Raw genomic sequence first — 17889 nt, forward strand, 5'->3', positions numbered from 1 at the left:
ATGAAAAAAACCATGATAGAAACAAAGAAAACAGATAAGGAAAAAATATATTAAACGAGTATATAGAAAATATTAACATGTATATAAAAAAGTCCCTGATATATAAGAAAAATATACATTGTGTGCAAAAAAAATGTTTATAGCGATTAAAAACAAGTTCGTCGGGTATTTAAAATGTTGACCATGCATTCAAAATTTTGACTCTTGTATTTGAAATTTTCAAACGTGTATATAAAAATTGTATTAGATATATACTAAAATGTACAATATGTATGGGAAAAATTAGTCATAAAACTCTTAGTTTTCAGAAAATATTAATCAAAATTTCGAAATATTAAATGTGTACATAAATTATGTTCTAATGTATACAAATAATGTTAAATGCATACTGAAAAATTTGACATGTGTTGAACAAAAAAGAAGCCGATGAAAATCGATAAAAACAAATAAAATTGAATATGTTCAATAAAAACTTTAATATAAAAAAGATATGAAAATGAAATCCGAAGAAAACCATTTCAAAAGAATGGAAACAGTGTGAAATGAAAGAGAAACAAAGATAACCGAAAAGAAATAGAAAACCCAAAGAAAATGAAAAAAAAGACAAACCCAGTGAAAACCAAGGTAGAAGAAAGAAACAAATACCAGTAAAAACTGTTAAAGAAACAAAGATAACCTAACAAATATAATAATAGAAAACTAATAAAACCGATGAAGAAAACAATGGAAACCAAAATAAATAATAATAGTTAACGAAACAGAAAAAGTAAAAAAAAACAGACCTAACAAGTACATCGACCGCACAAATACTATAACCAAGTATAGAACGTAGGCAAAGAGTGAAAAAAAGAAACGATAAAACAGGCCGGCCGAGTTATGATGGGAAAGAAAAATCCTTCACGGAAGCCAGACTCGTTATAAGCAAGATATGGACTTCACGGTACTTTCCTGGGCGGTTGTAATATTGAAAACATGAAGAAATGCACGGTCCGCTTAGATAACAGGTTAAATCAGTACCTAGACAATTACTAGTGGAATATTCAACAAATATCTCGAGACAGACGGAATCTGGTCATCTGAGCCCGAGCTTAGGAACGAATTGTCATATGAGATGTACTATATGTTTCTTTTCTGAAAATTAGGTTTTTGTTTGAGTGTAATAATAATAAATAGTTTTTACCAGAAAATAAAATAAGGATGACAAAGAATTATACTGCTGGGCTTACGTTTTTTAGAGCGGGCCAGAAATCTAGCCCAAGCTTTTCTCCTGCTCTTCAGCTACACAACCCAGGCTACACCTAAAAAAACCTATACAGCCCCAGACTACACTTGTAAAAAAATCTACATTTATAAAAAAACTATCCATAAAAAATGAAGTTTATAAAAAAAACTAAATGTACCTGCCTAATACCGGCGGATAGTATACTCTCTCCTTCCCAATATCGTACTCCCTCAGGGGTGGTTAGCGAGGCAATCTCAAGGCGAGCAGTAGCAGATCCCTTTGTGCACTGCCAGTGCCGCCGCTGGTTCCCTCTCCCTCCACCAACCGTTTCGGCGGCGGGAGGGAGGGGGAACCACGGATCTGTGCGTCTGGTGTGTGTTCTCGGTATGGTTAGGGTTGAGGGAGTCGCTGTCGAGGCCGTCGCGGTGGTGTCACGTCTGAATAAGTTTCTTCGGGCTTCCTTCGCGGTCAGACGGGGCTCTAGCCTTCGTCTAGGAGCCAGCGGAATGGGGGATCCCCAGATCTCATTGAGGTCGCGGGCTATGGTGTTTGAAGGTCCACCGCCACTGGCCGGTTTGGTCCTCATATGGGTGTGGTGGTTGTGTGAAAACGAAGATTATTCTTCCTCGTCGGTATGATTTTCTATTGTGTTCCTTCATCCTTCTTTATGCTGCTGCTGGAGGGATGTCCTGCTTTGCCTGGGCGGTTGGCCTGGCCGTGGCGCCGGAACATATCCTAGTTCTCTTCCATCTAGAAGGGGCACATATAGCGGTACTCAAAAACACAGATGGCAAAGGACGGTGCAGACGTGTTGGATGCACATGTGTCCTTGTCTTTTTGGCACTGGTGCAAAGAAGTGGGGCAGCATGGCGGTGATTATGTCATGGTTGAAGATAGGACCTGCTTGTGTCTGGATGCAGATTACTATGTTTCAGGGGTCTCCTCGGCCTTCGCAAAGTTCAGGGATGATGACACAGAGCTCCGGAGGTCTTCGTATTTTCTTGGTTGTTTTAGGGTGCTTTTTGTTATTCTGGTTGTTTATGCGTGTGTTAAGGTGTGCTTGTTCGGGTTAAGAAATTTGTATTATGTCATGATTTGAATACAAGCAAACTTTCTCAAAAAAAAAGCCACACCCAAGGCGTTCATTGTCGCGTATACATCCACTGCCGCTTCCTTTAAAAGTTCCAAACTTCATCTAAAAAAAATCTAAAAAACGATCAAAAGTTCCAAACCCTAGCTAACCTCGTTCGGCCAATCAGCGGCGGCAGAGGCCATAGGAGGGATGGGTCACCAGAAGAGGAAGAGGAGGACACCAAAGCTTGACGGCGGAAGGGCCAGGGCTTCCGATGGAGATCTGGAGCGTGAAGCAAGGGGAGATTCAGATCAGATCGGGATCATCAGCGCTGATTCGGGTGAGGCCTGAGCGAATAGCGATCATCTCGTGAAGAAAACAAAGATGATCCGCGACGGTGATCGGCTGGATGAGGAGTGCAAGGGCCGGACGGTCTACCTTGTGGCATGCCACTGGGACTTGTCTATGTGTACCACGCCGTACAACGTGTACAAGATGGACCTCGCTTCCTCTTCCTCGTCGGCAATGGCGAAGCGTCTGCACGCAGCCGGCAGCCTGCGCGCCCACGCGGGCGGCAAGTCCTTCATCTCCTTGCGGTCGAGGCGCCGCTCGTGGATCGTCGGCGTCGGGGGCGACTCGGGCGAGGTCATAATCTTCGACACCAAGTCGGCGAATCCGGATAAGGCTGTCATCCACGGGCCGAACCTCATGTCCGCCAAGCGGTGCCCTGTCCTCACGGCCGTGGGTGACAAGATTTATGCGTTCTGCAAGAGACCCTCCTGGACATCAGATCCCGACTTCCCGCCATGGTTCGAGGTGCTTGATGTTTCCAAGGCCAGAGTAGTCAGCGACGGCGGCCTCCAGCGCCTCAAGGGGTGCTCCTGGAGCAGCCTACTGATTCCGCCGTGCATCCCATGGAAGCTCAAACCTTGGGAGTACTACATCTCTCTGCCGTGTACAATGCTCACGTCCTATGTGCTGGTTGCTCCCTACATATTGGTTTCATACGATCAGCCGTCGTGGGGCACACATGCATTTGACACGAGTGGCACAAGATCCACGACACTCCGCTGCCTTTCGTCGGCCGCGCGTCCCGGCATGGCCCCATCTTCCTTGCTTCCTCTAATTAGAAGGATGGGCCCATAAATGCTTACTGCATCCGTCTCACAACTTTTGATGCTCTCAAGCAATCCATCACCCCGCTGCCGGTGGAATATGAAGGAGAACATGAACTTGAAGCAGGCCCCTGCTGCTTCTCTTCTTTGGACAATGAGCACTTCTGTCTGTTAAGCTTTGAGCTTGACAGCAAGGGCATCATGCTTCATTCTGGTTCCAATGAACTCTATCCAACCAAGGAGTATCTACGCTTGAGACCCACGAGGAAACACTGCTAGCTGTGAAGTCGGTGGTTGCAATCTCCAGCAAGTTGGAACATCGCTTCAAGATTAAAGATGTATGCCATGGGGTCACCCCCTTGGCCTCCACTCTTCTGTGCATGCGCCCTTTTTAATTAACTGTGGATGTCAATAGTACTCAGCTATATGCATGCTTGTTTTCTACATTTCATATGTTGTTTTCCTTGTACTGGACTACCGTTCCAACTATGTTCTCTCCTCCCACGTCAATACATGATTTAGCTTGAACAAAGAGGTAGATACGTTTTTCGGTGTACTCTGTGGCTCGGATGTATATATTTTCCATATGTGCTGTCTTCCACAAGGCTTAGACTTATGGCAGCGTGCATCAAGTTGAAGTGTATGTGGACGTGTGTTCGATGGTTGTGCTGCTACCTTTAATCATTATCAGTGCTAAGCATGTTATGATGTCGAAAAACCAGCATGCGTCATTGATAAAAGATGAACGCCTTGTACTATTCTTTTTCCTATTTCCGCTTAGATACAAATCAAGCCTAGTTTGGTAGGCATAGTTTGGAGGGTTTAGAGGGTCTTAAAATCCCCAAGCTCTCATTTGGTACACCGGGTTAGCCCCTCCAGCCCGTTGACTCCCCTTCCCCACCCAATCCACCGGTCGCCTAGCCCTTGAGCATCCTCGTGACTTGGCACAAGACGGACACTTCACTTCTTCCTTTGACACGCCGCTGCGCACCCCATGCCTTATGGCACATTTTCTCGTTTCTTGATGGAAACTGGAAAGTAAACGGTTCCAAGTCCCTAATCATGGCACCTTGTGACATATAATGGGGAAGTGCCATTGCTTTAGCCTAAAATTGCTAAAACAAATTTATAATTCATGCACGGATGATGTGCTATTGTCGTATGTGTTCCATATGGTCTAGGATAAACAATGTGGCAAGGGAGGGGCGATGACGGCGGCACGCCTTCGGCTCGCTTCAGTGCTTGTAGCCGTCGCTAGGTGGTCTACGGATATGGATGCAATTTTTATTATTTATGGTGTTTGTTGTACTGCAATGATTGAAGATGAATAGATCGAAAGTTTTCTCGCAAAAAATGGCCCATTGAGGAAGATACGGAATGCTGTGAAGCTTTTATTTCCTTTTGTACGGAGAAGATTTTTCTTTTAAGTTATTGGGTGCACCTATCACGCATGACAAAAAAAAAATTGAACACGCATGACAAAAGTATTTGTACCCTGCATATGTACGCTGGGTGAAGGGACATTACAGGAATAACATAGTACGTCGGGTTTAAAAAATACCCAGCGAAGGACAGATACACTTCGGCAAGGGCTTTGCCGAGTGTTGCCCTTGGCAACGACGGCTCGGCTACTCCATGTCGACAAAGGGCCGTAAGCCGAGATCCTCTCCACGGTGACTCGGCAAACATTTCGCCGAGTACAATTTAGGAGCTTTATAAATTTGGTCAAACTTTAGTTTGACTTAGGGTAAACCAAAAACTCCAAATATTTTGTTACAGAGGGAGTAGAAAATACAAACAACTTATATAAAATGGCATGAAGCAAGTATATCACCGCACCGTAATTTTTATAGTTCACAAAATTTCATCATCTTTTGGAATTCGAATTTCAAATCCTCTCAAAATATATTCAGGATTGATATATGTTAGAATCTTATCAACAGGAACGCGATTGTACTAACTGACCATTAAATAATCCTATCATAAAATAAGTTTATGTGAAATATATTTCATTTCACCTATTTATGGTTGTTTTAGGACTATTCACCACTTTTGGAAAAGTGAAAATTACATAAAGTCAAACTTAGTCAAAGATAAACGTGCTTGAATTTTAAGAATCCTAATATGCACTGCATTGTGAAATGGATGGCGCAGCTTTGTCCTAAGTCAAACTATATAAAGTTTGACCAAATATAAAGAAATATGAGTATTTACAATGACATATATATAGGCATGCCCTCACAACGTACCCCTCCTATCAAGCCCAACTTGTATCGTGTCGGGCTTGTTTTTTTGAATGACACAATATTTGGGTCAGTTGATTTGCAACTAGGCCCAGGCCCATTAACTATACGATCCAAGGTTGTCTCCCTCCCTTTGTTTTTTTATTTTCTGTTTTTATGTGTTTTGGCTTTTGCTTTTCTTTGTTAGTTGGTTTTACTTTTTCTTTTGTGGGTATGTTTTGGTTGTTGAGTGAGCGTAAATGCGTCTACACAAATACTATGCAATATGTGCGAAATTATGCTATTATATGTTTACTAGTAGGATGCCCGTGCGTTGCCACGTGCCCTTTATTGAATATAAAACTTGGTAAATTTTTGGGCCCTTCCAACAACATCGTCTCAATACCCTTGTCTATGTATTTTTTTTAAACATCGACATAATCCGTCTCCATCTCTCCTATACCCTTGTGTATATATATAAACACATGTTCTTCTATTATCATGTGCAACGAATATATAAAGAACAATTATTTGTATGCATCGCTTCTGATTGTGTAAAACTCGATGATTTTTCAGTCTGGCCCATTATAAGCTTTGTTGGTCGACATTTTTAAAGCGTCATCTGAAGCCATCACCTGCTTGTATCTCTGATTTGTAAAATTAAACATACAAAAGATATTAAAATGAAAAATAAGCTCTCACACACACACACACACACACACACACACACACACACACACACACACACATATATATATATATATATATAAACTCTATTAATAGTCCTGGGTGAAGAATAAATTATTCTTCACCCGGTCGATCTACCGAGCCTGGTCTTACATCAGCCGATGTAATTTTACGGCGATGAAATCGTTAGCGGTCGTCCACTTCCCCACGTGTCATAAAAAAAGAAACTAGCCCACTCCCCCGGCCGGTTCCTCTCTCCCTACGGCCCCTCCCATCTCGTCATTGCGGCGGCAGGGTCAGCGACGGCACCGGAGGGACGACCCGGCGGCGAGGACTACCTCTCTCGTGCATTGAGTACTTCCCTTTCCTCTCTCATGCGGTAGGGATTCCGAGGCGCGCGGGCGGTGCAAGATCCGGGCGAGCTCGGCAGCGACAACGGCCTTCTCCGGCGTCCCTCTCCACCCTCGGCAGTATTATTGCCAGTACGACCCTCCCCCATCCCCCTCCTCCTCCTCCTCCTCCTCTTCTTCCCCTATCGTCCTCCATGAACTTCTGAATTTCTAGGGTTAGGGCAGGGCTATTGGTTTTTGGGAGCAGTGCGGGGGAAGTGGAAGAAGACCAAAAAAGGAAAGGAAAGGAAAATAAGGAGCCCGAGTGGAGGTAATGCTGGAGACAGGCTCCTGACGGTGGGATCAATTCAAGGAGGGGGTTGAGATCATAGCAGAGGAGATGAAGGCCATGTGGATGGTAGAGAAGAAGAGGAGGAGCTCAAGGCTGCCGATACAAAGGAATCACAGTAGAGTATCAGACTTGGATCTAGCTGAGATCAATTTTTGTTTGTCACGGGCACGTGAATCCTCTCTCTGATTTATCTTTTGTCTAAATTTCATGATTTTTTATCCTATAGCAATAAACGATTGTTCTGACTTAATTGAATGTTCGCAATGATGTACGTAAAGAATCAGCATGTTCTGAAGCGAGAAAATTATTGTTCTGATTGGTGAAAGTTGGCTGCATCACTCACTTCAGGAGATGGTCATGTGCACTAGGAAATTAGCTTGATTTGAAGATAGTACAATCAGGCATAGCTGCTGGCGTAGCTAGCTGGACTATGCAGTACCTAATTGGAATTCACAACTAGTGTCTTCGGCAGTTCCAACAAATCAGGTATTCAATAGAAAGCAAACAATTTTTCCTGTTAGGAAACATTAAGCGTTTTAGTGCATAAGAACAGGACAAGGAGAGTGTTGTATTTTGAAGTTTATTAGGCCATCAATAGAAAATGAATAACGCAGTTCAGATTAAGGAGTGTTTACTAGTTGTGTGCTCATACAAGTACATGGTTTAGTTGTACGTGCAATCTTTAAGTTGTTCCTTTCTAGGACAATTTCTAAGACTGTTTTACTTTTATTCAAAGGTTTTGAACTTTGGGAACCCGCGTACGGCTCGACGGGTGGCATCAACAAGCGCTGGCGGCCGGCCTCGGCACTACTGGTGGTGGTTATATGGTGGACGGAGCACACCAATGGGCTTCGACGACAGGGCATGGTGGCGAGCTAAATCCTGAGTCCAGCTAGGCTTTTTCTAGTTCAGATTTTGTTACTGTTTTCCATTCAGGATTTTGTGGTGAGCAAACCTAGCATGTGCAGTTGTTTGTTTGAGAAACTCATGTCCTGGCGTAGGCTAAATATATCAGTAAATTGTCATTCCCTTGAGAGTGCCGACAATTTTCTTATCTCAAGTGTTGTACCATGATGCAATTCATATTCCGGTCATTGCGGTGTGAGTGGTCATGGCGATGCTGCCTCCCTTGCTAGGCTAGCAGCGGCGACATTGTCTGCAGGTTTGGGTTTATTTTGGTTGGGTGTGTGCAGACGGGGAGCGCACCAGAGCAGGTGAGCAATCCCATTTCTAGTGCTTTTAGTTCTAATCAATTTCCACTTCATTTCGCTTTGTCGCGTTCTTCCCAAATTGCCAAATTGGTGTTCAGAGTTCAGTTCTTGCAGAAGCTGCACATTGGAGATATCAGGAGACTGAACGCATCCTGCCAGAAGAGGTAATTCGAATTTTAAAGTATATTGTTGCCATTTGTGCATGTCACTCTATAATTATTGTTTGTTAGGAATACTCGCATTCTTGTTTATTTTGTATCTCCAAGTAGTTTGGTTGGATGTTTTTTTAGACTAGGTAGTTCTTAACTGTTGCTGTTCCGGTCCATGCTGAAATAGAAAAGTGTTTATGTAGAATTTATGTGCTCTTTGACATGGAACGACTAACTACTAATCGGCTACCAATTGGCAAAGATTTTGTCAGGTTGCAGTGAAGTTATGTAGGGAGACTACTTGGTTTATTGTTTAAAGTGTTTATGTTTGATGTTTTTCTAGATGAATAACGAGGTGGCCTCCCTGGTTCCATTAGCATAAATGATACCATTAGTGAGTCACCGTTCCAACTTCCAAGTTTAGAGAAACTAAAATTTGATCTACAGAACTACAAGTCAAAAGATGACTAGCAGTGTGCACACAGGCACCTTTCCAAAGTAGCGGCCAAAGAGTAGAGGGACTAAGCCAGGAGCAGCTTTCCTTCTACGTCTAGTGCACGTCTGGAGATACCAACAACATTCAGTGTCGAGGCTGGGCTGGTCAAGGTCTTTCCTCCCATGCATTTGCTCCACGTTCAGGGGAGTCCAAAGGGATAGGCTGCTGATCAGATCAGCAGGACAGGCTGTGGATGCAGCCGAAGGCGAGGGTTCCTCTGGAGTCAGCCACATTCCAGCAGCTGTCCGCCTGAAAATTTTGTTACGAACACGTAGAATGAGTCTAGCTTCTCCATTTTCTTTGTTCACCATGAAGATTTACGGTTTTGTTTCAGACCCATGTGGGGAATCATTCAGCAGGTTACATGATTCTGAATCTGAATTAATTAAAATTATTGTCCAGAGTCATTGTACCGTACTTGCTTATGATTGCTTGAACATTTAATTTTATTAGCGTCATCCGAATTGTTGTTGAGTGGTAGTCGCTTAAATTTATCATTATGCTACTGTGTGTATAAATGGTACAATACAAAGTAGGCATGTAAAGACGAACTCATTATGTAGTTGGTCTAAAGTAACTTACCATGTGCCATGTGCCATTCCTATGATATTAGACTACAGTAGGAAATTGGTCCAAGTGAACCGTATGAAAGTATTTGAGGCTGTCCTTCAAGAAGAAAAACACAAGAATTTCACCCAACAGTCAAACTCAGCTTCCACCGTTCAAAGTAACAGGGAATGTGTTTCCCAAACAAGTTAAACATGAAAAGTTCTTAGTGAATATTTAAATTAGTTATTCATTGTACTCCTCCCAGGAAGCATGCAGACATAGCATTCGCACAGTAGCAAACACGAAACACAGGCAGCGATGCTAATGCCGATTTGCTCCCTTTCTTACCCGTCTCAACCTTAGGGGCCACACATCGTTAACTAAAAATTTCAAGAATGCAACCACTATTTATTGCAGTAATTTACGTCACAATCAGATTTTTTCTTCCCCGCAAAAAAATCAGTTTTTTTCTTATGCGCAGAAAAAAACCAGCTTTCTTCTACTGTGTTTTTTTCAGGGCATGGGACTGATTCTCAATCTTACTTCACATGCAACTAGATCTTACCTCACGTCCCTGGTTCTCATCGTGGTTTTCCATCGCGAGGCTGATTCTGAGGCTCGTAAACTTACCTCATATCCACTCGGTAAGCTTACCTCACAAGCCTTTCACTCTTACGTTGGATTTAGGCTGGTCGGCTCAGTGTGTGGGTGGGCTGGGGTGAGGAATAAGTATTCTTCATCCAGGATGGCGAACAGCGCGACCCTTGGTTAGATGCTAAATGCAAGCAGACGACTTTTTCTAGTCGGAGTGAGTGGCATCGTGCATTTTAGTAGAGTGCGTCACATTCCAATTTGAATAAACTGTACGCTCACCTGTAAATCACTTGTTGGTAATCATTATATAGAAATGACTTGTTAGGGTATTTGATATTTTTCCTATATAAAAGGATGTGACACTTCTCTCATAGCAAACACATGCTTTCCCTAAAAAGAAAAATGCAACTCCTTTTCTTATTATTTAAAAAAGTAATTCACTCATTCTCTCACCGCATGGCATGACCCTCACACTCACATCTAATTCCCCCGACTTGCTCTATCTGCAGACGTCGTCATTGCCATCTCTCCCCGCCAAGGCGTTCAACCCACACCTTCCTCTCAGCACCGCCTCCCCTTCCCTCCATGGCGTCTCCCTTCTCCTCCTCTCCCCTCTTCGATGTCCCAGGTCGATTCCCAGTACCAAGGAGTGCACACTGTCATATTTGAGGGCGACCACCACATCGTATTTTCGCTGCCATGATATACGTAATGGTATATATCATGCGATCCTTAAGCCTCTTCTTTTCTAAAATAAATATTGTCGATTTCAACATCAAAAGAAATAGCAAAACCTGTGATACTGTTTAACCCTTATATCAAGATTGCAAGATTGTTTTCAATTGTTAGAAATATTGTTGCTAGTTTAGGATGCTTGCATTTCAAGATAGCTAATATCTTATTCAGAAGGATGCTTGCATTTCCAGCTTAGCGATGGACATAGCAACTAATTTTTTTATTTGGATGTTGAGTTTCTCTCATATTCAAAGTGCAACACTTATGTGTCCTTCTGTGCACTTCCTTATGTTGAGTTTCCCAGCATCATATACAAACTTGCTGAGCAGTGAAAAAATTGTAAATAGCTTGAAAAAGGTGGAACAACTTGCATATTTGAATACTCCAGTTGAATGTCTATGCATTGCCATGGAATAAAAAAACCATAGAAATTGAGTAATTGTCCCAATGCAGAAATGTGTTGGATAAGATGACATGTGGTCTCCATCCATAGTAATAAAATTGATTCTGTCTATGTTTCTTTTCGCCACGACAATTGTCATTTCTTCGTAACCATCCTCTCCTTGCAATAAGACGAAACAGTACATAATCTTCTCCCGACCCCTCCTCCCATTCCACCTTAATGCTCGAACTTGCACTTTTACAAATTATATATAAATATATATGTTATCGATTAAAAGGAGTACTTTGATTATATTTCTTATTTACAAATAATTAAAAATGTACATGGTGGTTAATCTAACCTTATCTTTTTACCACAAGGATAAAACTTGAACCTAATACAGAGCCTTGATTAACTAAAATGTCCCTTGTCCCCATTTCTTAAGTTCCTGACAGGCTACTGCCCACAATTTCCCCGTGGCCACTCAACCATGTCCACCTCTGAGCATGAAAATTAATCAATCATTAAAATTCATAATTTGACTATGGCAAATTGGTGAGAAGCTATGAGCATGGTTTTCAATTTCAGCACCAACCGAATTCACCAAAATTCAGTGTATTTAGTGAGTTTCATTGATTTCAGTTTGCATTTGGGCCAAATGACCAAAATATTCACTTGAATTCAATTAAAAGTTATTTTTTCAAAAAAATAAAAAATATTTAAATTCCTATGCACTACTGAAATTGCTAAAATATTTTGGCCAAAACATAAGTATTTCTGTGTCGAGTGAAATTACTGAAATTAAGTTAATTTCATCAAAATATCTCTGAAAGTGAAAACCATGGCTATGAGTACCTCTACAAAATGTATGCAGTGCTTGGGTATCCTTGAAATAAAACACATGTAACCAATTCCAAATAGCTTATCAGATGAACATAGCAAATTGGTTACCTCTGGTTTAAATCCATGTGTTCTAACCAAAAGAAATGAAACCTACACAATATCCTAGACTATGAGTGGCAATGGTGGTCGTTCATATTCATCTGGGCTGCTGGAATCCTATTCTCTTAGCCTCCAGTCCGTGCTCAAGGCAGTCTGTCGCTCTAGTACGTCTCATGATGGACCAGTCATCACCAAACAATCTTTGGGGATAGCGGTGCGATGGTGGCTTCGCCAATTCAAGAGCTATTCTGCCACACTTGTTCCTTCATAGGCGTCGCCAGTCCGGCACCAACAATAGTTCATCATTGCTGCTGAGCTCGGCCTGCAACACTTCCTCTAGCCGCCTCCGCACCCTCCCAATCTCGAGAGGTATATGAGAGCCTCTTTCCCATATTAATATATCTGAATACGTGTCCAATAGATAATGGAATTTTCATCAAATAATCTACAATCATTACTAGGAAAATCCTTATACACAGTAGCATAGTAGCAGCACTGTAAAATAGTAAGCGCTGCTGCTACTTAACAGGAGCGCTCGGGAACTACATGCACTGCTAATATGAGCATAGCAGTAGCGCTGGACCTAGAAAACACGCTACTACTAAAACTGATAGGCCGTTCCAGGTATGCTAGGGATACTAGTAGCGCTCATTTGTAGAAAGCGCTACTACTATTGATCTTAGCAACAACGCTTTTTCCCTTACCAGCGCTACTGATATATTCAGTCCCCTCCTAATAAGACCAAAGTTTAGTCCCACCTCGCTCCGCGAACAGAATTTTTACCACCTTAAATTTGGTGCTTCTCAAACCATCACAACCACTTACTCCCTCCTTCCATCTATATAGGGCCTAATGCGTTTTTTAAGACCGTCTTTAATTATTGACAAGATTAATAGTACATGACATGCACAATGTGAAAATTATATCATTGAAAGCTCCTTTCAGACACAAATTTAACGGTGTGCTTTGTGTAAGTTGCATGTCATATATTATTGCTCTAATATTTGGTCAAAATTAGCCTCAAAAAACGCATTAGGCCCTATATAGATGGAAGGAGGGAGTAGTCTTCATTGAACTCTATGTGTAGGATCTGTGTCCGCAATAGGAATCTTCACCGATTCTTAAACAAGAGAAGATTCCTATTGACAATTTAGATTCTACACAAAAAGATCATTGATGACCAATGTATTTTTGAATTTTTTTTACATGCTTAACGTTAGCAGTAGCGCTTTTCCATAGAAAGCACTACTGCTATAGACTTTAGCAGTAGCACTTTTCACGGACAAGCGCTACCACTAAGGGCCCTTATCAAAACCAGCTGACCCGCGCGCATCACTCTCCCCCTCACACTCTCTCATCGCCTCCGTCGCCCTCGTCGTCGTCGCCGCCATCGTTGCTGTCGCCGTCCTCCTCCTCCACCCCAAGGTCGATCCCTCCCTCACTACTAGGGAAAACCTTATACACAGAATCTTAGCAGTAGCGCGGTTTAAAAACAAACGCTACTGCTAATTAGCAGTAGCGAGCTTGAGAAAACTGCGTTACTAATAACCTGATAGTAGTAGCGTGGGTTTTTACCCCTCGCTACTACTAAGTTATTTCCACCGTGCCTCCCGGAACCAGCCGTAGTAGTAGCGCGGGTTGTAAAACCTATGCTACTACTACGTGGATAGCCATAGCGTAGGTCAGACACCCGCGCTACTACTAGTGTCCCACGCCACCCACCCCCGCCGGATACACTCCCACCCGCAACCGTCCCACACCACTCAACCCATGTCTGTCTAAAAAAATCCACCAACGCCCGATCCAGATCCCCTCCGCCTCCATCCCCCGCTGCGTGCGCCACGCCGGCGGCCGCGTGGCCGCCGCTCCCGGTCTCGCGCCGCTGCCCTCCCCCCCAGTCCAGCGAGCTCGCCGACGAATCTCGTATCCATCATATCGCCGTCGCCGGCCGCATCCCGTCCCAGCCCACCTGCCCGCCGATGGCCTTCTCCTCGTTCCCATGGCTGTTCCGCCGCCGAGCCGGCGGCAGCGGCAGCGGCGGAACCGGCCCAAGCAAACCCTCCGCCGCGGAGGGGAAGGAGGAGGACGCGGAGGAGCTCAGCGTCACGCCACAGCTCCTTGACTTCATCCGGACACTCTCCCCCGACGCCTTCAAGTCCTTCCCCTCCAGCTCCACCAAGGCACCCCCTCCTTCCTCCCTTCTCGGTTTCGCTCCCCTACTAGTTCCCTCTCGATTACTGGCGGTGCTATGCTTTGTCGCAGGAGGATCCGCGGAGTCGGCGGCCGAGCTCTTGGACTGGCAGCAGCGGCACGCCATCCTCGTTCTCGCCAGAGCCAAGGTAGGTCTCCCGCGGATCTCGTCCTCCGCTTCGCCCAAGATAGAGATGGCTCTCAGATCTCAAACTATAATTTGTGATCCCTGCAGGAACTCGCTAAGGTCCGCTATGATCTGTGCCCACGCCACATGAAGGACAAGCAGTTCTGGACATACATCTTGTCGTAAGCTCTTGCCTCGTTAGCTTTCGCCCATGTGTGAGTGCATTGTTCCAGTCCAGGTGCTCAATTAGCTTCATGCTGGTCTTGATTTTGTGAATCTTCAATTAGGAATTCTAGTCCATGGTGCTCCTTAATACCCAACAAACTATATTTGTACCTAAACATGATCGTCCCAGTTGCGTGTGTACTGTTGTGCTGTTTTGTATATATAATAAACATCCAACAAAAGGGATTGGCATCTAAAGATGAGAAATTATGTCAAATGTGAGTACCTGTTTTTGTAAAAGCTCAGCAAAAAGGGGACATCATCATGTAAAGCGTGGTCTCTGTTTGCTGAACAACTATCCATGAGGTGTAATATAAGTAAGGTGCTGGTCCTAATATAAGTAATAACAAACCATGGCTAGTGATAATTCCTCTGTTGTTCGATCCTTTATATATGCAAAAGAATACACACATGTCTGTTCCAGATATGGCCAAAGTTGTAAACACTAGATAATCCATCAAGTGGGCTTTTGATGCCATCCTGCAGCACACGTTGTTGGGTTTGACTCTAGCCAATTTCATTTTCAGGTAGGTTGGTGGGTGGGATATGCTAATGACACCGATGACTCAATCCGGAGGATTGTGCGGATAAACCCTGGTGTCGGCAGATACGTCGCCAAGAGCTACAGTCCAAGGTCCGGTTTCTCCGTTTTCTTATGTTCGGTTGATGCAAAATTGAACATGCAATTTTTTAGCCTAATTTATCACAAGTGAGGAGCAGTGAATTCTATAGTCCATTAGCTACGGTTGATCGGCAACTACATAAGCTTCTATTTCTACTTCTGAATTTTCAATGATTGTATGAGCAAATGAGTGCTACAAATGTACAGTTTTGTTGGTTTAGGCAAACACCTCACAGTACTCAAAAGTACAGTTTTGTAGAAACCATAGTATTCTGATTGAGCTAGTAAGATTTAGTTTATGTAAGTTTAGTAGATGAACTAGTAGGATCCTTCTGCTGAACTGCTACTAGTAGGACGGCTTGCGATTAGATTAGTCTAGTCTATGCAGCAGGTGCACGCTCTGAGCTCGCTCGCAAGGTGTTTGCAACAATGCCTCTAGGAATGTTGAAATGTCAATTTGTTCAATCAATGTAGAATTCTGTGTTCCACAGGATACAAAGGAGCCTATGGACCTTAAACTTTGCTCATTAAATTGAAAATAAAACATTGTACTATTCGTACACAAACAAAACATCTATGGGTGGGGATGTTGGCACTGCGCGATTAAATTGAAAAAGAAAATGCTCTGATCAGATTAGCATATACGGTGTGCTTCATGCATCCAAGAGACTAAGACGTCTTCTCTTCTCTATGGAGAGAAGCTGATTTGCATTGACGGCTAATGATGATTCTTTGTGTTCCATAGTTTAAAAGGCAACCATTTTGCACTGGATAACCAAGTATTCTGCCAAGGCTAAATTTAATTAAGAATGTTGTTCTGCACTTTTGCTTATTGTATGCTCCTCCTTTTGCCCATTTTATTTCCTTAGGCAATGTACTCTGATTCAGCCAGGACATCACACGACCATGCTCTATTTCTTCTCAGGTCCAGCCTGATTCAAGCTTCCTGGACATCCACAAGGCATGCCTTGGCCGCCATTGAGCAGAATGCCGCTGGTGGCCGCAGCGGCGACGGAGTGCCGTCTCAGTGGACAAGGGAGTATCAAGCGAGGCATCATCATCAACACGAGCGAAGGTCATAGGTGCCGCGTGCTCCTGCACGACAACATGTGCCGCTATACTGATTGGGCAAGCAGGTCTGCTCTCTGCATATGCAGCCACCTCCATTTGATTTAATGAAATAAATATCATATTTGGTACCATGGCAATCCTAATTCCAGTCTTGTTACAGCTGTTGTTCTTGGCCTGAGCAGCAACTCTATATTGGCTCAGGATGATTTGGTTGCTCCAGCAGCTACAAGTGAGCAAGCTGATGTAAATGTGAGGAGTTTAATATACTTACTCGGCAACATGGAAAGTTTCCACATTTGTTCTAGCTGTCTCAATGGGTTAGCGACTTAGCATACATGTTGTAATAAGGTTTCACATTTGCTTCTCTGACAAGGTCTATTTTTATTCATAGGTAGAAGATAGCGACAGAGTGCTGCCGGATAATGAGATGTTGAAGCGGCAGACTGAATCCATGACACCGAAGTGCAATTGCGGCAGATTATCTCTATCTTTTCTTTTCATTTTTCTTATTATTGAGTGAGAACAGAATGAGGAACTGTGTGATAGTACATACAACAACTGTAGTAAAAAGAAACTTATGTTTGCAATTGTTAATGACATAGATACTTGCATGTTCTTTGAAGTGGTCATTTGTGAGTTGCAATGCATAATGAGGTTTTTTGGCTGATTTATTTCCTTCGGTTTCCTTTTAACCATGAAATAGGAGCCCAGCAGTGCTCACTATTGTTGTGTTTACTGGGAACTGTATGCATAAAATGGAATTGGTGGATTTTTATATTTTTAATTATAAATTAGTTAGTAGTGGCGTGGGAAAAGACTGCGCTATACTAGTATTTAGGATACTAGTAGCGTTGGTAGTATGGACACGCTGCTACTATTTTGTTAGTAGTGTCGCGGGTACTAAATAGCAGTAGCGTGGGTGGCACACGCTACTACTAACTTTGTTAGTAGTAGCGCGGCTTCAACCCACGCTATTACTAACTATTAGCTGTAGCGCCTTATTGGTAGCGCGGGTACCCGCGCTGCTGATAGGCCTAAAACCCGCGCTGCTGCTAGGCTTTTCCCTAGTAGTGCCTCCTCCTCCTCCCTCTCCGGTGCCGGCGGCCCCCTCCTCCTCCCTCCTCCCTCTCCTGCTCTCTCCTCCTCCCTCCCTCCTCCTCCCTCCTCTCTCCTCCTCCCCCTCCTGCTCTCTCCTCCTGTTGGAAATATGCCCTAGAAGCAATAATGAATTAGTTATTATTATATTTCCTTGTTCATGATAATCGTTTATTATCCATGCTAGAATTGTATTGATAGGAAACTCAGATACATGTGTGGATACATAGACAACACCATGTCCCTAGTAAGCCTCTAGTTGACTAGCTCGTTGATCAATAGATGGTTACGGTTTCCTGACCATGGACATTGGATGTCATTGATAACGGGATCACATCATTAGAAGAATGATGTGATGGACAAGACCCAATCCTAAGCATAGCACAAGATCATGTAGTTTGTATGCTAAAGCTTTTCTAATGTCAAGTATCATTTCCTTAGACCATGAGATTGTGCAACTCCCGGATACCATAGGAGTGCTTTGGGTGTGCCAAACGTCACA

At 43.3% G+C, this 17889-nt stretch overlaps 2 protein-coding genes across 2 annotated transcripts; both read left to right on the forward strand.

The window, feature by feature from the left end:
- The first annotated feature begins 2459 nt into the window (after positions 1-2459).
- Positions 2460-8741, forward strand: LOC123057288 (uncharacterized). The gene is made up of 6 exons (XM_044480354.1): positions 2460-3390; positions 7736-7818; positions 7936-8013; positions 8193-8213; positions 8309-8374; positions 8703-8741. Exons 1-6 carry the CDS (start codon positions 2679-2681, stop codon positions 8739-8741), a joined length of 999 nt encoding a protein of 332 aa, XP_044336289.1. The 5' UTR covers positions 2460-2678.
- A 5214-nt stretch (positions 8742-13955) lies between these two features.
- On the forward strand, positions 13956-15203 carry LOC123059495 (uncharacterized). The gene is made up of 4 exons (XM_044482054.1): positions 13956-14262; positions 14320-14396; positions 14483-14589; positions 15127-15203. Exons 1-3 carry the CDS (start codon positions 14037-14039, stop codon positions 14558-14560), a joined length of 381 nt encoding a protein of 126 aa, XP_044337989.1. The 5' UTR covers positions 13956-14036; the 3' UTR covers positions 14561-14589; positions 15127-15203.
- The last annotated feature ends 2686 nt before the right edge of the window (positions 15204-17889 follow it).

Source organism: Triticum aestivum, chromosome 3A (assembly GCF_018294505.1).
Source record: "Triticum aestivum cultivar Chinese Spring chromosome 3A, IWGSC CS RefSeq v2.1, whole genome shotgun sequence".
Classification (NCBI taxonomy): Eukaryota; Viridiplantae; Streptophyta; class Magnoliopsida; order Poales; family Poaceae; genus Triticum; species Triticum aestivum.

Coding starts and splice junctions, on each gene's coding strand:
- LOC123059495 (XM_044482054.1), top strand. CDS start 14,037: ATGGCCTTCTCCTCGTTCCCATGGCTGTTCCGCCGCCGAGCCGGCGGC. Junction 14,263..14,319: donor CCCTCCTTCCTCCCTTCTCG/GTTTCGCTCCCC, acceptor GCTTTGTCGCAG/GAGGATCCGCGGAGTCGGCG. Junction 14,397..14,482: donor TCGTTCTCGCCAGAGCCAAG/GTAGGTCTCCCG, acceptor TGATCCCTGCAG/GAACTCGCTAAGGTCCGCTA.
- LOC123057288 (XM_044480354.1), top strand. CDS start 2,679: ATGATCCGCGACGGTGATCGGCTGGATGAGGAGTGCAAGGGCCGGACG. Junction 7,819..7,935: donor CCTCGGCACTACTGGTGGTG/GTTATATGGTGG, acceptor TTTTCCATTCAG/GATTTTGTGGTGAGCAAACC. Junction 8,375..8,702: donor AACGCATCCTGCCAGAAGAG/GTAATTCGAATT, acceptor ATGTTTTTCTAG/ATGAATAACGAGGTGGCCTC.